General features: G+C 46.4%; 1 protein-coding gene across 1 annotated transcript in view; it reads right to left on the reverse strand.

Moving 5' to 3' along the window:
* Nucleotides 1-9,972, reverse strand: part of LOC111142600 (cell death-inducing DFFA-like effector a) — a 20,017-nt gene extending 10,045 nt beyond the window's left edge. The window contains exons 1-2 of the mRNA XM_022495900.1: nucleotides 9,923-9,972; nucleotides 1-77 (exon numbers count right to left, since the gene is read on the reverse strand). Coding sequence (XP_022351608.1) covers nucleotides 1-77; nucleotides 9,923-9,960 — 115 coding nt within the window. The 5' untranslated portion in view covers nucleotides 9,961-9,972. The remainder of the gene's footprint in view (nucleotides 78-9,922) is intronic.
* Nucleotides 9,973-24,339: the final 14,367 nt, after the last annotated feature.

Genomic DNA, 24,339 nt, shown 5'->3' on the forward strand with positions numbered 1-24,339 from the left:
CCCGGAAAGGGCGAGCCGATTGCATCAGGGGGGTTAGTAGGACTCTCTTGGTCTGTGATCCCATAAACCTCAGGGGCCTGGAAATGGAGGAGAAAAGTAAAAATATCTTAGATATAACCTTCAAAAGAGTCTTTTAAGAGAGGCTTGTGGGGCATCTGGGTGCCTCAGTGGGTTAAGCCTCTGCCTTCAGCTCAGGTCATGATCCCAGGGTCTTGGGATGGAGCCCCGCGTTGGGCTCTCTGCTCAGAAGGGAGCCTGCTTCCCCCTGTCTCTCTGCCTGCCTCTCTGCCTACTTGTGATCTCTCTCTCTGTGAAGTAAATAAATAAAATCTTTAAGAAACATATAGAGAGGTTTGAAGTACACAAAATTAAAACAGTTTTCATATTTGCATCTGAAAGAAAGAAAATCAATAGTTAGAAATTATTGAAAATTATATATATATACATATATATCCTGACATCCAGAAAACAAATGAGTAATAGATATATCATTAAAAAAACACAGCCATTATATTATTACACTCATTTTACTAGAACATTCAAAGTCCTTGTAGTAACTATGTGAGAAAGAAAACTCAAACAAGAAATAAGAATTCTATTCTGCAAACGTGGATTTTACAGCTGAAAAAATCTTAAAAAAAAGAAAAGGAAAGAAAAAGATTTCCAGAGGCTATGCAGTGACCAAGCAGAGTCAAAGAATTAGGTACAGGGGTGCCTGGGAGGTTCAGTGGGTTAAAGCTTCTGCCTTGGGCTTGGGTCATAATCCTGGGGTCCTGGGGTCAAGCCCCTCATCAGCCTCTCTGCTCAGTGGGGAGCCTGCTTCCCCTGCCCCCACCCCCACCGCCTGCCTCTCTGCCTGCTTGTGATCTCTGTCTGTCAAATAAATAAATAAAAAATCTTTCAAAAAAAAAAAAAAAAGAATTAGGTACACACACACACACACAGAAAAGTTACTTATTGTACGATAAGACTAAGCCAGGAATGGAAAAGCCAGATATTGGTCACTAGAGCAATAAACTCATTTGTAGAAATTAACTTAGAATAAATGAGGAATAGGGGCGTGTGGGTGGCTCAGTTGGTTAAGTGTCTGGCTCGGGTCATGATCTCAGGGTCCTGGGATCAAGCCCCGCCTCGGGCTCCCTGCTCAGTGGGGAGCCTGCTTCTTCCTCCACCTACCATTCCCCCTGCTTGTACTCTCTCTGACAAAGAAATAAATAAACAAAAACTTAAAAAAAAAAAAAGAATAAGTAAGGAACAACAGAACACTATAAAAATTGTGGTTGGAATAACAAGAAGGAAAAGAACTTTGGGCCATATATCACATGACACTTTGGAGTAAGTTCCACAGTAAACAAAGAATTAATTCAAAGTTTCACTATTAAAAAAACTAACATGGAGAAGGAAAGTAACTAACAAAACCAACAAGACAATTTTCTTTTTTTTTTTTTTTAAGATTTTATTTATTTATTTGACAGACAGAGATCACAAGTAGGCAGAGAGGCAGGCAGAGAGAGGAGGGGAAGCAGGCTCCCCGCTGAGCAGAGAGCCCGATGAGGGGCTTGATCCCAGGACCCTGGGATCATGACCCGAGCCGAAGGCAGAGGCTTTAACCCACTGAGCCACCCAGGCACCCCTCAAGACAATTTTCTGAGGAAAATAATCTCAAGCCCTTGATTATCAAATTTTAGTTACCTAGCAAATACTCTCTCTCTCTCTCTCTCTCTATATATATATATATAGTGTATAAATAATTGGGGATAAATGAGAAGCTCACAGCTTTGGTAGTTATTTAACAAACACTTTTATTGTTAAAGATTTGATTTTTAAGTCATCTTACCCAACGTGGGACTCAAACCCACAACCCTGAGATCAAAAGTTGCAGGCTCCACTGACTGAGCTGGTCAGGCACCCTGACATTTGCTTTGTAAATATTACTTACTTACTCCTCAGAAAACTCTGTGATATAGTCCTTTCTCAACTTGCAGATGAGGGAAATCAGGCCAGAGAGCTGCCCCAGAGCTGGGAGGAGCCAGAGGGGGGATTAGGACCCAGCCACCTGTTCTTGACCTCATGAAATTTATCTAGATGCCGCACACCAAAGAATAGGACAAGTTTGCGTATTTGGGGACATAGGAGGCTTTCGATAGCAATTAAAGAAATGCAAAGCCACCTTTGACATACTACCGCATGCTTTTAAACAAACATGCAAGAATTTATTTAAAAATAACTCCGTGAGGGGAAACAGATGCATCTTGCTGTGGCACTAGGCGTGGCTTCAGTCTCTTTGGAGATCAGTCTAGCAATGTGTAGTTTCCACCCAGCACTAGGGGCTGTTTTATATTTAGGAATATATCCATAAAGAAATTATTTAGAAGAATATAAACAGGGTGACTGGGTGGCTCAGTCGATTAAGCGTCTGCCTTTGGCTCAGGTCCTGGGATTGGGCACTGCATTGGACTCCCTGCTCAATGGGGAGTCTGCTTCTCCCTCTCCCACTCCCCCTGCTCATGTTCTTTTTCTCAAATAAATAAATAAAATTAAAAAAAAAAAAGAAATGTAAGTTAGGAACGTGTCAGGTGGGTCTTGCCTCATGTCAGGTGCTGGGATAAGTGACACATGACCTCATTTAATCTCCACAGCCCCTGGGGTAACAGCATGTATGGTTTCGTTCTCCCCAAACCTGAACGGTGCCTACCGATTTCAGGTGCTCAAAGAGCTGTTGACAGTTTGGACAAATAGTCTATCCGGTGACATTCAGGAGAATGAAACAAAGGGTTTTATTTTTTTAAGACAACCTTGTAGAAGATACAAAGTGAGGACATCACTGTTTTCTGACACATAGTATCTTTTCTAGATTAACCCCATGAAGTCTAAAATTCTAGAGACTTCTGTACTTTTTGTGAATGCCTATCGCCTAGCATTAATACTTTATTTTATACATATACACACACATACATTCATAGCTACATATATATTGTTATTTATTTATCTATGCTTTATTTTCCCAAACAGATTTGAATTTCCTTATGGACAAAGTCTTCTTTGTTGTATCTCCCATGACTAGCACTAGACAATATGTTTTAAATAGTATGTGGTCTAACTTGAAACTCTACAAACGGATGTAGTGAAAAGTTCTAGTGATTTACTGAGTTATTTTCTATATGAAAACCCGGTAGTATAGCAATGAGCCAGCTCTCAAAATTTGTCCAAAATTTGTCAGGTTAAGTTCATGCTTGTAGCATGATCGGCTAGTTTCAGCAAGGTTTCCGTAATAGCGAGCACCTTATCCCTGTGCCCTGACCATAAACTGGTGTTCTAGGAATCAGGCCTGGATTGTCAGCTCAGATTTGATGGGTCCATTAGTGTGTCCTCACTGGTCACATCTGAGCACTCGCTATGGCCAGCTTGTGCTAACTCTTAACATATTACTAATTACCAGCATAACTTTACAGGGAAAGCATCACCCCATTTCTCAAATGGGAAAACTGAGGCTCAGAGTGTCTTCTCAAGGTCACTCAGTTAAGAAGGAAAAGACAGTTCCTTTCCCTTCCAGGCTGGCAGAGTCCATGCATTTTCTCTTCCTAGTGAGGCAACTGCAAAGGGACTGTGGTGCCCCATTAGACTGAGCAGAGACCTGACGAGTGAATCAAGCCTTGAACTGACACAGCAGTGAGACCAGCAGATGGCCTCTGAACTTTTGCCCTGATCACAAGAAGTTACACCAGGTTCTTTGGTTACACAACCCCATGAACAAGATGCCTACATTATGCTGAGCTGACGTTGCAGAGAACCCACTCACAGTTCCATCTCCAGCGATCTCGTGGACTGGGCAGTGAGGATTTTCCATATTACGGTTTACATTTAGGATTGGGCTTTGGTGGCAACCTACATATGGCAGCTGAAACTTACAACTCTGGGGGCCAAGTCCCTATGAGAAGAGAAAGATACTAGTTCCACTCAGTGCCCGACACTGGGCACATTAGTGCATTACTTAACAACTTGGCAAGACAGATGTGTCAGCTGAGCAAAAGGGAGGCTCAAGAGGTTAAGGAATGAATAAGGTCAGAGCTAGCAAGTGCTAGGACAGGGGTTTGAGTCCAGCTCCCATTCTTTGCACCATGGTGTCTGCCCCACATGGTGAAAACCCTCCTATGGGACAGGGCCACCCTGGACTCTCTCCTGCAAGAGCCTCTCTTTTCCCCACAAAGCAGGAACTCATTGCTATGAACCAGGAGTCCTTCTAGAATCTGTACTCACTGAGGCCAGGGTCTTTGTGTCCATTTTCTGGCTTCCCCACAGCCCCTAGGCTACTGCTGGCATGTAATCTATTCACGGAGTAAAAGACAGGCTAAGACAAGATCAGAGAAATGGGAGAACAAAGTTCATGTCCTGGAATCTTAGGTCCAGGCGCTAGAGGCCAATGGCACACCTTGTGGGCACAAACAGCTTTGACCTAGTTAGTTGTGGTCTTACACCTCCTCATTGGATGCAAGCAATCACGCCTTAGTGAGCACCTGTGCTCCAATGACGTAGTGTAGCTGATCATGCAGAGTCCTTATTGTCCTTTAACTTCAGACAAGGTAAGTGCTGGCAGTGATTTCTGGTCCTCCCTCTCCACGCTGCCCTCAAGAGAGCCACCCTCAATAAAAAAAATAAAAAGGGGGTATAGAGTCCATATTCTTCCTACCCATTACCTTTCCTAACTGGGAAGTGGCTCATTGTTGGAGCACATCTAAAAAAATCCTCAGAGACATGAAAATTAAATCCTGCCATTCCCTTTAAGGAACAAGAGGAGTATGTGATGTATCAAATTATATAAAATTGAGACTCTCTTATGGATAATAAAAGGGGTTAGATGGAATTTTATGTACACTAAACTGATTTAACAATTATTGTAGGATTATTTACTTTGTTCCAGCTAAAGGAGCGGCAGGGCTAACAAGATAGCTAATTGAACAAAGCAACATACTGATCCAATTCACTCCTGATCCTCCTAATAGGAAAATCTAGGTCACTGGCTATCAGTATAATGTCTAAAATGTGTTGCCATTCTCCCCTCAATATCTTAATATATCAAAGTCAAGATAGGAGCTCTGAGAAACCTTGGATTAAATACATCACACGTTAGTCACCCTCATTTTTTTTTTTAAAGATTTTATATATTTATTTGACAGAGAGAGAGAGAGAGAGAGACAGTGAGAGAGGGAACACAAGCACGGGGAGTGGGAGAGGGAGAAGCAGGCTTCCCACCGAACAGGGAGCCCGATGTGGGGGCTCGATTCCACGATCCTGGGATCATGATCTGAGCCGAAGGCAGGCACTTAACGACTGAGATACCCAGATGCCCTTTTTAAAAAAAATTTGTATTTATTTATTTGTCAGAGAGAGTGGGCAAGAGCCAGAGAGAGCAAGCAATAGGCAGAGGGAGAAGCAGGCTCCCTGCAGAGCAAGGAGCCCAATGCAGGACTTGATCCAAGGATCCCAGGATCACACCCCGAACTAAAGGCAGACACTTAAGCAACTGAGCCACCCAGCATCCCACAGTCACCCTCTAATTCCTGGGAAAGTGCAGACAAGCTATGAAACAGCTCACTAAAAGGAAAAGAAAAACCAGGAAACAGGTTGTTCGAGGAAACAGATTGTTTCGGGGAAATCAAGACAAAAAGAGAAGTCAGACTTCATAGAACATTCTTAAAAACTGGGAAGGGGCATAACTCCCAGAAGTGAGGAAAACAGAGAAATCTTTGTGTTTTTCCCTGAGGGAACAGAGGAGGCTCAACTTAGAATAGGGTGGCAAATAGAGCAACAAGCCAGAGATGGACAGATGTAAGCTTTACACCAGGAAATGGAAGCCAGCCCCCACAGGGCATTTAAAAAAGCATGTTTTTATGTCACCCAATGGACTTACGTTTCTTCCAAAAGTGGAAGGAGGAGGAAAACGGCAGGCCTGGGAACAAGTCTCCCCCAGAGAGAAACATTTTGGGGTCAGCCATGACGGGGTGGCCCTGTCAGGCCGTGTAAGTGACTCCCCGGGGAACATCCAGAATGAAATGAATGTTTTGGTGTCTGAGTGGCCCCATGTTTTCTTGTTAGGTGGCAAGGAGGAACCCACCCGAGAGTAAGTAAGTGCAGACATGGGTAGGCAAGTCAACCAAGCACTACCACCAAAGCCTGGTGACAACAAAGACATCAGGGAGGGAAGTGGTGATGTCCAATACAGCAGTGCAGAGATAGACAGGATTGAATAGCTGTCATCAGGTCTGGCTGGATCTGGGTGAGCAGTAGGGACAGTGTCAGGGTCTAACTCAGTGGCCACAGCTGGAGAAGTATCCCAACAGCACAGGAGCCTAGTTCCAGGCTTACACACATGGTACTGCGCCCGGCTTCCATCTGGGGCTTGATCAACCTATTGAAATGCTTGATGCAGTAAGAGGATTCAGTGTATGTATGACCATGAAGTCTTTCGACACTTTGAAATATTATTAAAATAACAGTTTAGACCCACGGAGGAGTAAGCGTCAGTAACCAAGGAGATTTACTTGTAGAAAATGCAATTCCTTGCTTAGGTTACTAATAAGACAGTGTGAAATGTGTCCTGAAATGCCAACTATCCACAACCTAGAGATCCTTGTTCAAGCAAAGGAAAGATGTACCAAATAGCAACAAACACAGCAATTTTGCACACAGTATAGTATCTCTCGGCTCTGTAACAACTTCAAGGTTGGTTGGAATGCTCTTGCTCCCGGACAGACACAAAGGCTGAGGGGCTTCCTCTATGACAACACAAGCAGGTGTGGGCATCCTTGATGTCCAGAGCTCTGTTAAGAGACCTCAAGCTGCTTTCACCATGACTATGACCTTGAGGGATCACAGACAATTAACAAACGAAAGACTGGATTAAGATTTTAGATTTGCTGACCTTAAAAAAAGATGAGTATGTAGATTAAGTTATTTCTTTGGCAGAATGCAGTCATCTACTAATGAAAGAGTTAGGGCCATCTAGGTTAAAATGAAGGAACAAGTAGGAGACAGAAATCCAGCAAGACTGTAACTAACAAATGTGGCCATCACCTTGTCTGTGACTCACACAGGTCTTCAGCCTGGACATGGTTCTAAAGGACAGGAAAGAGAAGTGTTTTCCTTTCAACAAGTAGTATGGATTGTTTTTCTTCCAGTTTAGTTTGGAAGCAGGTGGATTTTTTTTTTTCCCCAAAGAACTGCACAGTGTGTCTCTAACAAATGGTTACTTACTTTTAGATTTTGCCAAGCTCAGAAGGAATGTGTCTTCGAGTAGACATTTCCTTTTATTTTTTTTAAGATTTTATTTATTTATTTGACAGACAGAGATCACAAGTAGGCAGAGAGGCAGGCAGAGAGAGGAGAAGCAGGCTCCCTGCTGAGCAGAGAGCCCTATGCAGGGCTTGATCCCAGGACCCTAGAATCATGACCTGAGCCGAAGGCAGAGGCTTCAACCCACTGAGCCACCCAGGTGCCCCCCCTCCTTATGTTTTGATTTGCCAACATTTCACAAGCAAGTGGCTTCCGTACACACTTGACCCAGTGGAAGCCTCGCACTACTACATTTTGGATCTGAATATCCCGTTGTAGGAATCAGGGGGAAGGGCAGGGTCAGCCCTCATTCTGCAGGCATCTCCTGCTCCAGGCAACACCAGCAAGGAATTAGTACCTACTTACCTGTCCTTAAAACTCAGCCTGCCACCTCCCCAGGGCTCACAAGAAGATGCAGAATGTGTGTGTTTGCATATTTGAGAATTGCACTCCAAACTGTCAACAGGTGTTACCCCCTGGGGCGGAATTGTAAGAGGGGAAAGAGAGGAACAAAAAAGGAAAGAAACCCAAGCCTTTACCTTTATACTTGCGTGCGTCATGCATTAGTGAAGACGCATGAAACAAGTCTGTTTCTCACCCTTCCTGGTTCCTACTACTTGACTTCTGGTTTTTTGGATTTGTTGTTGTTGTTGTTGTTGTTGTTTATTTTTAAAGAGAGAGCCAATGCAGTTCAGACAGACCACATGTACATTTTGGAAGCTATTTTTTCTAACCTTGAGTATTGCACACAGCAAATTCAGCCCCCTATAAATCACACTGATTTTGCAAAGTGGCTCTCCCCTGCCACCCTTTCCTTTCAACCTGTGCTGTCCCTCTGCCCTTTCCTACAAATGGGATCAGGCACCTTTGAAAACCTGCTTTTGAAGAACTCAAGGGCTTCTCTATCCTTTTTGAAGCACTTCGAACATCATCAAAGAAGCACTATCCCTTCCATTAATCTATACTTAAAAATTACTTCCATACAATATTTGGATTTTATTAACAAGGACAGGATAGGGTATGTCAGATATTGACGTGGGAAACAAAAGCAGAAGAGACATTATTAAGTTTCCTTACTACCCACAGCTCATTGACAAGCCTTTAAAACAGGCAGAGTGACATTCCTCTGGGGACTCAACTGTCTGAATGTTAATGCTTTGCTAAGGGCAAAAGACAATCCTAGCCCAACCCCCCTTCCTCCCCTAGGATCCTATAAGTCTGCTTTAACATACAAAAATTTCTTTGGGAACTTTCTTTAGATCTACCCCACAAGATACATGTTGGCAATCATCCCCCAAGTATATGACCCACCCATAAACATCTGAAGGGTCTCAGGACAGAGTTTCTACTAAACAGTAATAAAGGACCTTTCCTAATAATAGTAGATAATAATAATAGATCCTAGTCCCCTAGGAATCCAGGAAACCTTGTTTCCAAAACACCTGGAAGGCCCACACCATCCCTAAACCCCTCCCTACTTGAAAGTATATAATGGGCCACTCCTTGTGACCCTAGTGCAGCTCTTTCTGCCCACGGGTCCTGTCCCCCTGCTTTAATAAAATCACCTTTTTGCATCAAAGACCTCTCAAGAATTCATTCTACCAGTAGGCTTGGAACCCTAACGTTCTTTCCTACATCAGTATGAAGATGAACAGAGCTGGGTCCTCGCCCCCACCAGCGGGTGGCAAAGCCCCGGGAGAGCGGGCGAGGACTCCGAAGGCTTTTCGGGGCCCCTGGTCCCTCCGAGGGCAGCGAGAGCGCTCTCAGATGCGGCGAGAAGGGGAGCGCTTCCCTCCAAACACATCCTTTCAAGTCTGGGTGGATTCATCAAGCAGGGGTCACGGCGCATTCTAAGCCCAAGGGGTGCTCTCGGCTCAGCCCACTCTTCTCTTGGCGCTCAGAGCCCTCCCTCATCTTTTGGGGTAAGTCTGGACCATCCCAAAGCCGCCGAGTGTCCCACCAGGGCCCCAGCTCCCGCTGCGATCCCGAGATACCCTAGAAGTCCTGTCCCGGCACACCGTGAGGGCGTTGCCCGGCTTTCCCGAGACTGGGCCTTCAAGGATCTGCACGCGCGGCGGCAGCACCAGCAAGAAATTCAGCCATTCCCGCATTCACCACTGTCACCTGTTCCGTGGATGCCCGCGCAGCTCGGGAGCGCCACACCTGGCACTTGCAGCCAGCTGGAGGAGGGGAAGGAGCCCTGCGGCCGGCTCGGGCTCTGCACGCCTGCGCTGCCCAAAGGTGTGGGCACCAGAGGTGAGGCTGGGTGCGTGGGCTGGGACGTGGCCTCGGGGACTTCCGAGTCGGGGGGCACAGGGCTGCCGGGAGACCCCGGGTGCAGGCGTGCCGAGGGGCTCACGGAGATGCCAGGCACAGGGGGCAGCAGAACGCCCAGGGCGTGGGGGGACACCAGGCGCCGGTGGGACTCAGAGCGCACAGGCGCGGGACGCTCCGGGGTGCGGGGTGCTTGAAATGCAAGGCGACGCGGGGCGCAGAGGGGACAAGGGGCCCAGGGGGATGCGGCGCTCAGAGGGATACGGGGCGCGGGGGGACGCTCAGGCGTGGCCCTGAGCCAGGCTCGCGCCGCACTCGCCTGATGAGGGCTCCGGCGTAGTCCCGGGCGGTCTCCATCGCTAGGGTCCCCCCTCACAGGCTCCGCTTCTGTCCGCCGGCGCCCTCTTAAAGCTCTGCCGCCAGCCCCGCCCCGGCCCCCGCCGGCCCGCCCAGCGCAGGGCGAGGAGCTTGGCAATGGGCTCTCCGCAGCCGAAGGTCGCGGCTTGGCCTTCTGGGAGCGCGCCCCGGTCAGTGCCACCTCGGGGGCCCCCGGGGGAAACAGCTCTCGCAGACCGCTGCAGAGGACGGCACCCAGGACTCTCGACCTCCAGCTGCTCCGCGGGTCGCCGGATGGTCGTTGTTAGCCTAGGCTTGCCTTGCCCGTTCTGGGAGTTGGAGAAATTGGCGACATCGCCAGCCAGGATAGCGTGGCTTTGACTGTGAAAAGCCAGATGTGTTGTTTTCAAACCCAGGCCATGCGGGGAGAGGCCGGGGTGGGGCAGGAGATGAGGTGCGGGAGGAGTTACCCCGAGGGTCAGCTGGTTTGGCGCCGGGACTGCAGCCCACGACGTCCCGCTCCAAGCTCCGCAAGCCAGTTGGCAAGGTGAGGGTTAGGGTTAGACAGACACCTGGACACGTAGCCCTTCAGGTGCTTGGGGGGAACCTTGGCTCCCTTCCTTTCAGGTTGCTTCACGGCTGTATCATGGGCATTTGGGAGCAGTAAGAAGCGTGTTCAGATCGGAGACGTAGAGGAACCGCTGGACTTTGTTAACAATATTTTAGCTCTAATTAAGGGACTTTCTCAGAGTAAGGAAGGCAAGACAGAAGCCTAGCCAGGGCGGAGGGGGATTTTGTTGAGGGCTTTCTGGCACAAATAACCATCCCAGGAGACGCACTCTGGCTTGTTGTAGACCTCGGAAGCCGGCAGGGGGCTTGTCAGGGATTCTCCCGGGCTCTTACCTACAAAATGGAAGCAGAAGCCTCTAGTAGATTACGGTGTGAAGCAGCAGTCCCTTCATTCCAGCGCTTTAAAAAGTGGAAACTTTCTAGGATATAGAGTTGCTAGTGCTTACTGTCCTGCACACGGTCGAGTGACTGGCTCTGTAAATTATTGGTGACTGCTGGCTGCCCTGTTGTGAGCGTGTTTCCCAAGAGCTGTAGCCTGCCCTGTGCCTCCCTTCTCTTGACTCAACTCTGTCTTAGCACATTGACTTGGTCACCCAAAACACGCTCCTCTGTCTGCATTCCTCAAGTCAGCTCACAGAAACAAGCACACCCTTCTTCCTCTTCAAGCTCTGTGAGGTCAACAAACCTCATTTGGGGGCGCCAGAGTGGCTCAGTCATTAAGCATCTGTCTTCAGCTCAGGTTATAATACCAGGGTCCTGGGATGGAGCCCCTCGTCAGGCTTCATGCTCAGTGGGGAGACTGCTTCTCCCTCTCTCACTCCCCTGCTTGTGTTCCCTCACACACACACACACACACACACACACACACACACTCTCTCTCTCTCTTTCTCTCTCTGTGTGTGTCAAATAAATAAATAAATAAATAAAATCCTTAAAAAACAAACAAACAATAAAAACGAACCTCATTTGACTTGCTGGAAGGTGTGTTGAAGCCAAGAGCAATTTCCTTCCAGAGTCCTGGATTCGAAAGGGCCTGCTGGGAACTCCCCAGACACAGAGCACAGAACTGTGTCTTCTGCTGGATGCCACTGGGGTTGGGGCTTCTCCCGCTGATACCCTGCTATGACCTGAATGTTTGTGTCCCGTCCCCAAATTCATATATCAAAGTCCTAATGCCCAGTGTGATGGTATTAGGAGGTGGGACTTTGGGAAGGTGCTTCAGCCAGGAGGGTGCGATTAATGCCTTCTGAAAGAGGTTCCGAAAAGATCCCTAGCTCCCTCTTTTGTGGGAGGAGCAGCAAGTAGGTCCCAGCTGTGAACCAGGAAGATAGCTCTCACTAGCTCTCACCCTGACTTCGCAGGCTTCCAGGCTCCAGAACTATGAGCAGTACATTTCCGTTGTCGATAAGCTATCTATTCTGGGGTATGTTGGTATAGCAGTCCACAGGGAGGAAAAAGCACATCCCCGGACTGATAGATGAGAATGGGGTCCAGGCAAATCAACTCAATTCACTTTGTAGAAAACTTTTTTTCAAAAAATATTTTATTTATTTATTTGACAGAGAGAGAGAGAGAGAGAGAGAGAGAGGGTGAGAGAGAGCGTGAGAGGGAAGGAGGTCAGAAGGAGAAGCAGACTCCCTGCAGAGCTGGGAGCCCCAAGCAGGACTTGATCCCGGGAATCCGGGATCATGACCTGAGCCGAAGGCAGTCGCCCAACCAACTGAGCCACCCAGGCACCCCTAGAAAACTTTGTATTGTGAAAAACTTCAAATGTGCAGACGTAGAGGCAGAACGTTTTGTGAGCACCCTTGTGCCCAGGGCCCGGATTCAACCACTGTTAACATTTTGACGTATTTGCTTGTTATTTATCTGTATTTTTGTTGTACCCCTTCACATAAAAGTCTTCAGCTTGCATCTCTGAAGAAACAAGGACCTTCTCTGCATAACACAGTGACATTAGCACTCCTAACAAAATAAAAATGATCTCACAATCACACCTAACACTCAGTGTATAGTCAAGCTACCCAAACATCCCTACATTATGTATAAGGCACTTTTCTTCTGCCTGAGAGACAAGTGTATTAGACCTGTTCTGGAACAGTAAAGATCATGAAGGTCAAGATCACAGGAGATTCTGATACACCAGTAACCAAGCAGGCCACTAGGTGCAATTGATTTGCATATTGTAGGGTCTGGAGAGGCATCTGGATCCTAAGGCACTCAGGGTGGACCTGTTAAGGACTGATGAATGAATAAGGTGCTATGTTAGCTTTACTACGTGAATGCAAATTGCAAAGGGAACAAAAATGAGGAATTCCACCTGAAGGGTGTCCAGAAAGGGCCCCTGGAGCTGAGGCTTGAAGCATGAGGGAGCATGTGGTGTATGGGGGGCTCTATCCTGCATTGCTCGGCATGTCTGGCGTCCTGGGTGTGTGGGGGCTTTTAGAGGAGAGCGCCCCATGACCCCTCGGGGCAGCCATGCTGGAGTCAATTTGCATAGCTCAGAACGCACAGCGACCATTGCTCTCAGTGGGGAACCAACCGAGGAGGTGGGGGTGACCTGCTCAGACACAGATTTGAGAAGACCACTCCGGGGTGGCTCAGAAGCCAGACTGAGTTAGACGGCCTGTAGGTGAACCATGTGACAGATGTCAAGGGCACTGACAGTTGGGGAGGGGAAGGGGAAGGGGTCGGGGCGGGGAAGGGAACATTTCACAGGACCTGATGAGGGACAAAAAGGAAAGCAGCTGGAGAGACCCTGATATTTCAGAGTCGATAGTTGGAGAGGCAGCGAGGCCCTTCTGGAGAGGGGAAGCATGGGAGACCAAGCAAGGTGGCAGCTGAGATGGACATTAGACTGAAACCCACTGGCCCATGGGCCATACCAGGTAGAGCTGTGGGCTGGGAACTGCCGCTGGTGGCTCACATTCAGATGGCCTCAGGGTGAGGGCCCGGCTGGAAGCCAAGGCTGGCCATCTCCCTGTCCGCTCCTAAGTGGGAACCTGTGCCCTAGGAAGGGGTGCGTGGTCGCAGGAGGGTATGTGGAGAGGGAGAGAAAGGCAGGGGCACGTGTTGCTCCTAAGCGTGTGGTGGCCAAGCCCAGGAGATGGTGGAGAAGGAAGTGGGTGAGAGACCTCACGTGCAGGCTGTGAGGGAAGTGCCTTTCTAGCACGTTCCCAGCCTCCAGCTTTCACACAGAGCAGGTTTGGGTTCTGGTGCCCCTTAAAGCAAGTCACAAACACAGAAAATGATGCCTTGGCCATGAGCCAGGTAACAAGAATTTGAAGTGAATTTTCACAACGTTGGGGAGCATTGCTTCTGGTCTACTGCACTGTCTTTTTTCTCACGCTTTAACTAAGGAGACTGGGGATCACAATGAGGAGAAAGGAACTGTGGGATCGGGCAGATGTGTTTATACGCAGGAGGGTGGGGCTTCCTAGAGGCCTCCAGAAAGCCAGAGCACACTTTCTTCAGTATTCCAGTAGCTTCTGTTCCTCAGCTAGAGGAATGATAACTGGGGCAGAGTGTCAGGCACACTGGGGGTGTGTGTCCAGCTCTGCCACGTGCTGGGAGTGAGACCCTGGACGAGTCACCCAGGTGGACGTTCAGCTCCCCAGGCAAAGTTGTGGCTGGAGGCAGAGCCATGGATCTGAGGGGGTGTGGGGTAAGCTAGCAATCCCTTGGGAGGAGGGGGGCTGGCACGAAACCTCTGTGGGGTGAGGAGGCCTCGGTCTGGACAACTGTTTCTCCATCTAGATTAAAAGCAAAAGTGCCATTCAGTGGGTTAAGCTGCTGCCTTCAGCTCGGGTTGTGGTCTCAGGTTCCTGGGATCGAGCCCCGTATCGGGCTCCCTGCTCCTCAGGAAACCTGCTTCTTCCTCCCCTACTTCCCCTGCTTGTGTTCCCTCTCTCGCTGTGTCTCTGTCAAATAAGTAAATAAAGCCTTAAAAAAAAAAAAAAAAAGCAAAAGTGCTTTTAGATTCTGGAATGGACATTAAGGTTTAAAATTTCTTCTGTAGCCTGCATGGAAACTTCAATGTTGAGTTATTGCCTGCCTATGCCACCGTGTCACCCCAATGCAATGATTCTCAAACTTTTGGGGTTCAAGCTCTCTTAAATAGCTGAGGAAAGCTCTACACCTTTTCTCCAGAAAGTCTCCTAGGATCAACCCTCTTTGTGGGGTTCCACAGGCTCCAGTCTGCGAGTCTCGCCTGGGTGGAAGGGCCCATCCCTGTGGCCCAACACTGGCCCTCGATGACCAGGCTGTGTCTGGCTGGGAACAACCCGGGGTCATCCGCTCCCTGTCCCTGCCCGACACTCATGTTGGCTGTTCTCATTACTGGGAATGTTTTTTTTCCTTCCAAATATAGGAACAAAGGTGATGTTCTTTTCCGCTGACTTCAATTTGAATTTTTCTCTCTAAAGAAAGTGCCCAAAGAAGCCCGTGTTTTGGGGCTAATTCCAGGGTGAACGGTCCTCGCCTCTCCCAACTGGGCAGAAGGGCAAAGCAGAACTCTGCTTTTCGCAATGAGTTGTGCCAACATCAACCACAACACGTCTATAGAAAATAGGACCGGACTCTTCACACAAATACCTTGTCATTATGAGGCAGTTTTATGAAAACCTGACAGATAGGGGAACACCTCAGCCAGTCACCAATTCTGGCCTCATTTCTGCCCAGTTCCTCCGTCCCATGTGAATCCTTTCATGCTTTTTTCTAGGTGATCATATACATCTGAGTGTTACTTTGGGTATTTGTTTATGTAACTGGTGTTGTATGCAACTTGCCTTTTTCATTCACCAGTACGTAGTTCTCCCTGTCTTAGTACGCATTGCCCACCTCTGACTTTTGAACTTCTGCACCGTGATTCACAGCACGGATATAACCTGTTATTCGCAACATCTCCCCTCTTGCTCCATTTTGAGCTGTTTTTAATGGTTCATGAGTAGAAACAGTGCTGGGCTAAGCATTGTCATAAATGCATCTCGTGTGCATGGGTGTTTCTCTGGGGTGTAACACCAAGAAATGGAACCGTTGGCTCTTAGGCTGTGCATCTTTTTTTTTTTTTTTTTTTTTTGAAGTGGACTCCTCACCCCGCACAGAGCCCAACACAGGGCTTGAACTCATGAGACTGAAATCAAGACTCGCATGTTCTACCAACTGAGCCAGGCAGGTGCCCCAGGGCATATGCACGTTTTAAAATGCGAGTAGATACTACTTTCTTATTTCCTACTGCTGAGGGCCCTTTCCCTGTTGTTGCTGCATTGGTGCTTAAGCTGACAGGCAGGCCTCGCTGGACGGCCCTTCTTCCCACTTCTTCTTCTTCTTCTTCTTCTTTTTTTTTTTTAAAGATTTTATTTATTTATTTGACAGAGAGATAGAGACAGAGCACAAGTAAGCAGAGTGGCAGGTAGAGGGAGAAAGAGAAGCAGGCTCTCTGCTGAGCAGGGAGCCTGATGCGGGGCTCAATCCCAGGACCCTGGAATCATGACCTGAGTTGAAGGCAGCAGCTCAATCAACTGAGCCACCCAGGTGCCCCCTTCCCACTTCTATTAAACTGTTTTCATTACAGTAATAATTTAATAGCTGGCATTATGCTTTTCTTCATAACTTATTCAAAAACTTACCTTTTTAAAGCATGCAAAACTGGTTTTCAAAAATGAAAAAAGAGTGACTTGTGAGGAACAGGCTTAAGGAAATGTCAAAACTCACTAAATGATCAAAGGAATATAAAATTTTTTAAAAGACCTTATTTATTTATTTGACAGAGAGACAGAGAGGGAACATAAGCAGGGGGAGTGGGAGTGGGAGAGGGAGAAGCAGGCCCCCTGCTGAGCAGGGAGCTGAGCTGAGCCAGATGTGGGACTTGATTCCAGGACCCTGGGATCATGACCTGAGCCTAAGGCAGACACCCAACAGACTGAGCCACCCAGGTGCCCTATGAGGATATAAATTTAAAAAATAAACAGATGCCATCTTCTGTCTCCTATCCTTTAGTAAATATTTTTTTAAAAACCAACACTGGTTGGGGTGCCTGTGTGGCTCAGTGGGTTAAGGCTTCTGCCTTTGGCTCAGGTCATGATCCCAGGATCCTGGGACGGAGCCCCATGTCGGGCTCTCTGCTCAGCGGGGAGCCTGCTTCCCTTCCTCTCTCTGCCTGCCTCTCTGCCTATTTGTGATCTATCTGTAAAATAAATAAATAAATCTTTAAAAAATAAAATAAAATAAAAACCAACACTGATGAGAGAGCAGTAAAATAGGAATTTATCCTCTTCCTGCTGGTTGGTGTATAAACTGTTCCACTTCTTTGGAAAGTAATTCAAGAGTATGTATACGAACATGAAAAATGATCTTTACCCTTGATCTGTTCATTCCGCTTCAGGGAATCGATTCGGGTAAACCCTGGTATCATTCATGTGTGTTTTATCTTCTCCATCGGCCCCTAAACTCCCTGCATCTCCCACCAACCGGGTACCCCAGGGGGGATCCAGCCAAGGCTGCCACATCACAGAGCTCAGACCACGCCCACACACCCTCAGTTTGCCCCTCCCGTTCCTTCCCTGCAGCCTGCCTGAGCTTTAGTCCCTGGTTTGGGGGGCGGGCTGGGGGGCTCCACTTCCTCTCTGCAGGAAAGATCTTCTCTGACCTTGTCTGGTTGAAGAAACCCACTCTGGCCTCTCCCCTGCATAGTTCAGGGTCTCACGGGGTGGGTGGAGCCCAGACCTCGAGGCCTAGAGACAGGCAAGCTCCCACCTCCGCTGGTGGGTGTCCAAGCCCCCCAGGACTCGGGGTGCCCCCTGCCGGCCAGGGCGCGCCCTCCCTGTGAGGACTCGAGGCTTCAGCCCATTGATGGGATGGATCCTGTTGTCAGGACAGACTCTTCCTCTTTCGGAGAGGTGGGCCAGGTCCTGACTGCAACCCCCGGCCGGAACAGCAGGGCCTTGTGCGAAAACAGCGCGGTTTGGACACTTCGAGGGGATTTATAGCAGAGCAATAAATAAAGCCTGTGTTTCAAGCTCTTTCACTTCACGAATCAGTCCGCACATTCATTAAGTGAGGTGTCTGGATTCAAGGGCCGTGCACTCAGAAAGGGGGAAAGCTTTCGTGCAAAAGAAACAAACAAAATACCAAATTGACTCTCAGGCCCCTGGGATCCTGTCCTGAGCCACCCAGGCGCCCCGAAGCCTGTCTTTTTAAGTTGCTCAGAAAACTACTAATAACATTTGCCTTAGTGGATGGCACTGGGGGATAAGAGAGAGATGAAGAGGAAATGTAATTTGTATTCTATAATCTTTTGTATTTTGTGAACTTCGTACCTTTTAATTTAGAACACGTACATGTGGGCGCCTGGGTGGCTCAGTGGGTTAAAGCCTCTGCCTTCGCCTCAGGTCATGATCCCAGGGTCCTGGGATCGAGCCCCGCATCGGGCTCTCTGCTCCGCAGGGAGCCTGCTTCCTCCTCTCTCTCTCTCTCTCTGCCTGCCTCTCAGCCTACTTGTGATCTCTGTCTGTTAAATAAATAAATAAAATCTTTAAAAAAAAAAAAAAAAAAAAGAACACGTACATGTATTACCAATTCAAAATATTAATGGATCAGTGTGGTTTTGTTTTTGTTTTTGTTTTTGTTTTAATTGAGAGGGAGTGCATGAGAGTGGGGAGGGGTAGAGGGAGAATCTTAAGCAAACTCCATGCCCAGTGCCAAACCCCACACAGGGCTCCATCTCACAAGCCCAAGATCATGACCTGAGCTGACATCAAGAATTGGATGCTTAAATGACTAAGCCACCCAGGCACCCTGATCAGCGTTATTTTTCAAAATTTAGCTCCAAGGGCACCTGGGTGGCTCAGTCTGTTGAGCGGCTGCCTTCCGCTCAAGTCAGGAAACAACAGATGTTGGCGAGGGTGCAGAGAAAGGGGAACCCTCCTACACTGTTGGTGGGAATGCAAGCTGGTGCAACCACTCTGGAGAACAGTGTGGAGGTTCCTCAAAAAACTGAAAATAGAGTTACCCTACAACCCAGCAATCGCCCTACTGGGTATTTACCCCAAAGATACAAATGCAGTGATCTGAAGGAGCACGTGTACCCGAGTGTTTATAGCAGCAATGTCCACAATAGCCAAACTATGGAAAGAACCTAGATGTCCACTGACAGATGAATGGAGAAAGAAGATGTGGTACACACACACACACACACACACACACACACACACACACATTCAATGGAATATTATGCAGCCATCAAAAGAAATGAAATCTTGCCATTTGCAACGACATGGATGGAACTAGAGGGTATTATGCTGAGGGAAATAAGTCAATCAGACAAAGACAATTATCATATGATCTCTCTGATATGAGGAATTTGAGAGTCAGGGCAGGGGGTTCTGGGGGGTAGGGAAGGAAAAAAATGAAACAAGATGGGATCAGGAGGGAGACAAACTATAAGAGACTCTTAATCTCACAAAACAAACTGAAGGTTGCTAGGGGGTGTGGGGATGTAGGGATAGGGTGGTTGGGTTATGGACATTGGGGAGGGCATGTGCTATGGTGAATGCTGTGAAATGTGTAAGCTTGATGATTCACAGACTTGTACCCCTGGGGCAAATAATACATTATATGTTAATAAAAAAAATAATAAAAAAGAAAAACCATACAATTATCTCAGTAGATGCAGAGAAAGCATTTGACAAAATTCAATAAGCGTTCATGATAAAAACTCTTAGCAAAATAAACACAGGGAAGAATTTCCTCAAGCTGATTAAGGGCATCTACAAAACAAAACAACTACACTGGACTTCATGAAAATGTAAAACTTTCACGCATCAAAGGGCACTAGCAGGAAAGTGAAAAGACAACCCACAGAATAGGAGAATATATTTGTAAGTCATATATCTGACAAGGTTCTAATATCTAGAATACATAAAGAATTTTAATAACTCAACCATAAAAATAACTCAATTAAAAAAATAATCAAAGAACAGAAACAGACATTTTCCCAAAGAAGATATACAAACGACCAATAAGCACATGCAAAGATGTTCAACATAATTAGACATTAGGGAAATGCAAATCGAAACCAAAATGAGATACCACTTTACACCCAATAGGATAGCAATTTTCAAAAAAAAAAAAAAAAAAGGAAAACAAGTGTTGGTGAGTATGTGGAGAAACTGGAAGAGTTTTGCATTGAGGATGGAAATGCAAAATGATACAGGTGCTATGGAAAGCCATATGGTGGTTCCTCAAAAAATTAAAAATAGGGCGCCTGGGTGGCTCAGTGGGTTAAGCCGCTGCCTTCGGCTCAGGTCATGATCTCAGGGTCCTGGGATCGAGTCCCACATCGGGCTCTCTGCTCAGCAGAGATCCTGCTTCCCTCTCTCTCTCTCTCTGCCTGCCTCTCTGTCTACTTGTGATCTCTCTCTGTCAAATAAATAAATAAAAATCTTTAAAAAAAATTAAAAATAGAATTACCATAGGATCCAGCAACTTTACTTCTAAACACAAAAGAATTCAAAGCAGGGACTCAAACAGATATTTGTACATTTATGTTTATAGCAGCCTTATTCACAACAGTCAAGAGGTGGAAGCCACCCAAGTATCTGTAAAGGGATGATTGAATAAGTAAAATGTGGTATACCCATCCAAGGGAATGTTATTCTGCCTTCAAAACGAAAGAATTCTGACACATTCTACAACATGAATGAGCCTGGAGAACATTACACTGAATGGAATAAGCCAGTCACAGAGGGACAAATACTATGTGATTCAACTGCTATGAAATAGTAGTCAAATTCGTAGTGACAGAAAGTAGAATAGAGGTAACCTGGGGCTAGGGAAAGGGAAGGAATGATAAGTTATTTTGTTTGTTTGCTGTTGTTGTTGTTTTAAAGACTTATTTATTTGAGAGAGACATGGAGAGAGAGAGGGTGTGCACACAAGCAAGGGGGGGGCAGAGGGAGAGAGAATCAAGCAGACTCCCTGCTGAGTGTGGAGCTTGATCTCACCACCCATGAGATCATGACCTGAACCAAAACCAAGAATCTGGCATTTAACTGACTGGGGGGCTTTTTATTTTTTATTTTTAAAATAATTTTTAAATTTCAATTCCAATATAGTTAATGTAGAGTATTATATTGGTTTCACATGTACAATATAGTGATTCAACAATTCTATACAACACTCCGTGCTCATCATGATTAAGTGTGAGAAGTTAACATTTAATGGATACAGAGTTTCAGCTTGGGATGATGAAGAAATTCTGAAAACGGTTAGTGGTGATGAATGCACAACTGTGGGAGTGTGTTAATGTTACTGAACTACATATACCTAAAAATGACTAAAATGGTAAAATTTTACATTATATATATTTTACCACAATAAAAAAATAACAAAAACAATGACAAAATACTTGAGTAGAAATCTAACAAAATATGTTCAAGACCTGTTTTCCGAAAACCATAAAACACGGACGAAGAAATCAAGGAAGATATAAATAAATGGGGACCAGACCTCTTGTTTGTGCATTCAATATTGTTCAGTACTGATAAGATGCCGGTTCTGTCCAAACTGATCTACAGATTCAATGCAACCCCAATCAAAATGCTATCAGGAATTCTTTCTTTTAGAAAATCAACAAGGTGATTCCAAACTTTAGATGGAAAGTCAAAGGAGCCAAAAGAATTTTGAAAAAGAAGAATAAAATTAAAAGACTCACTTTACCTGACTTAAAGACTTACTATAAAGCTGCAGTCATGGACACAGTGTGGTATTGGGGAAAGGAGAGACACACTGACCAAAATGGACCAGAAAAGAGTTCAAAAATAGATCCATACGTATATGGTCAACTGATCAACAAAATGCAAAGTCCATGAAAAAAAGATAGTCTTTCAACAAATGATTCTGGAATGTTGGCTGTCCATGTGAAAGAATGAACTTTGATCCATACCTCGGACCATATACAAATATAACTCAACCTGGATCACAGACCTAAATGTACAAGCTAAAACTATAACCCTTCTGGAATATAAAATAGGAGAAAAATATTCTGAGCTTGGGTTAGGCAGAGATTTCTTAGCTACAATGTCAAAGTCATGAACCATAAGAGAAAAAATGATAAACTGAACTTTATAAAAATTAAGAATGTTTGCTCTGGGGTTGTTAGGAAAATGAAAAGTCAAGCCATGGATGTGGAGAAAGTATTTGCAAATTACATATCTGATAAAGGTTTTCTTTCTTTTCAAGATTTTATTTATTTATTTGTCAGAGAGAGAGAGCGTGGGCGGGTGGGGAGGAGCAACAGGCAGAAGGAGAAGCAGGCTCCCTGCTGAGCAAGGAACCCAATGTGGGGCTCCATCTCAGGACCCTGAGATCATGACCTGAGCCAAAGGCAGCCGCTCAGCCATCTGAGCCACCCAGGCCTCCCTCTGATAAAGGTTTTCTTTTCTTTTCTTTTCTTTTTAAAGATTTTATTTATTTATTTGACAGAGAGAGATCACAAGTAGGCAGAGAGGCAGGCAGAGAGAGAAGAGGAAGCAGGCTCCCTGCGGAGCAGAGAGCCTGATTCGGGGCTTGATCCCATGACCCTGGGACCATGACCTGAGCCGAAGGCAGAGGATTTAACCCACTGAGCCACCCAGGCACCCCTGATAAAGGTTTTCTAAATAACTCAATGACAAGAAAAGAAACAACTCAATAGAAAATGGGCAAGAGATTTGGAGAGATACTTCACTAAAGAAGATAATTCATGTACAAATAAGCACACTAAAAGAAAGTCAGCGTTATTAGTCATTTGAGAAATGCAAATTAGAATTATGATGAGGTACCATCTATTAGGATAGTGAAATTTATTTGTGTATTTATGTATTTTTTTTGAAGGAGAGAGAGCGCGAGCGGGGGGTGGGGTGGGGTGGGGTGGGGAGGAGCAGAGGGAGAGGGATAAAGAGAATCCCAAGCAGACTCCACGCTTGGCACAACGAACCTGAGATCATGACCTGAGCAGAAATCAAGAGACCACCTCCCACCTGACTGGGCCACCGAGGCACCCCAGGATGGGGCAAGTTTAAAATTTAAAAACAAATCTGACACGGGGTGCGATCTTGGGGTTGTGAGTCCAAGCCCCACGTGTGGTGTGGAGTTCACTTAAAAAACACCACAATGAATCCGACAATACCCAGTGCTGATAGAGCGCTTGGAGCAGAGCAAGAGGAACTCTCACGCATGGCTGCTGGGAATACAAACTGGGCAATAGCTCCGCAGCTTCTTTTAAGTTAAACCGTCAACCAGTCAACTCAGCAATCCCATCTCGAGGTACTTACCCAGGGGACTAGAAACTCATGTTCACATAGAAGCCTGTAGGTGGATATAGATAGCAGCTTTACTCATGACGACCCCAAACTGGAAATGACCACCCAAATGTGCCTCAACTGGGCATGCGTAAACAGACTGGTATACCCGTACAAGAGACGACTTCCAGGCAGGAAAAAGGCATGAATTCCTGCTGCATATGCAGCGACATGCTTGAGCCCGAAATGCCTTTTGCTAAGGGAAAGAAGCCAGACTCCAAAGACTACGGACTGTGTAATCCCATTTATATGACATTTTGGAAAAGGCAAAAATACAGCCACCCCAGGAGCTGGGGTTGGGGAGAGAGTGACTACAAAGGGTGTACCGGGGAATTTTCTGGGGGTGGGGAGTGTGATGGTCTGGCTGAAACTCTTGGCTGTGGTGGTAGTAATACAACTATATGCATTGTCAAGTTTTGCAGAGATGCATATTACAAAGGGTGAGCTCTACCGTTCGAAAATCATACTTCAATTAAAAAACTAGTAATAGAGCAAAATAGTATCACTCTGGAAATCTCTTTAGTGGTTTTTGTTTTTTTTTTGTTCTAAGATTTTATGTGATAGAGAGCACTTTGTTGAGCAAGGAGCCCAATGTGGGGTTTGATCCCAGGGCTCTGGGATCATGACCTGAGCCAAAGACAGACAGTTAACCCACTGAGCCACCCAGGCTATCTTCCTGTCACCTTTCACTACCTTTTCTTCATTGATCTTGCTGCTAATCAGAAATTCATCAGAGGCCAGTGCAGTAACAGGGTAGGGCACCTATACCAAGCACTGAATCCCTACAGTGATCCTGGGTGAGCAAAAGCTCATGCTTTTCTCAAAGCCTAAAATGTGTCTTTGGAGGCAATGTAGAAACACAGTTGGAAGTTATTCCAAGCCAAAAGACAGCAAAGGTCATCTTTTGTATGTGCCCAGGGACAAGATCCTCTGGACCGAAGCACTAGTGGCTCTTTCTTACACAACAACTGGCCCCATTTGGCTCCTGGTTTGGCCCTCCACCCCCACCTGGGGTGCTCCAGAAAGCCTGCAGGGAAGGATGAGGTGTGTCTCTATCGCCAGCCACTAGATGGCAGTAGACACCCCACTCTCCCAGGCACTGCGGGACCTAGAGAGTGCGTGGCCAACAGGACCGGTTTTTCGCCCACCGCTGTCATCTCTCTTGCCCCACACCAGTCCTCCTCCTCACATTCTAGGCTTTGCATAAAGTTTCTCTAGCCATAGCTGTCAATAGGCACATTGGTGATAACCCTGGGGAAGCCCTGAGGTTTATACACACATCTGGTGGTTTGCAAGCTTGGATAATGCTCTAGACAAGACAAGATTATGGCCAATGTATCCAATCGCTTAGGGCTTTTCAGAATTTGGAGTAGCAATTATGTCGTATTTGCATGTCCTGCACATAGATCCGACATAGGTACAGCTTCCTGTGTCCCCTAACAAGACCTTACAAATCTGCTGGAGAGCGCAAAACCGGCTTCAGGTGCACTTA

This window comes from Enhydra lutris, unplaced genomic scaffold (genome assembly GCF_002288905.1).
Source record: "Enhydra lutris kenyoni isolate GAN:26980312 unplaced genomic scaffold, ASM228890v2 scaffoldscaffold8, whole genome shotgun sequence".
Classification (NCBI taxonomy): domain Eukaryota; kingdom Metazoa; phylum Chordata; class Mammalia; order Carnivora; family Mustelidae; genus Enhydra; species Enhydra lutris.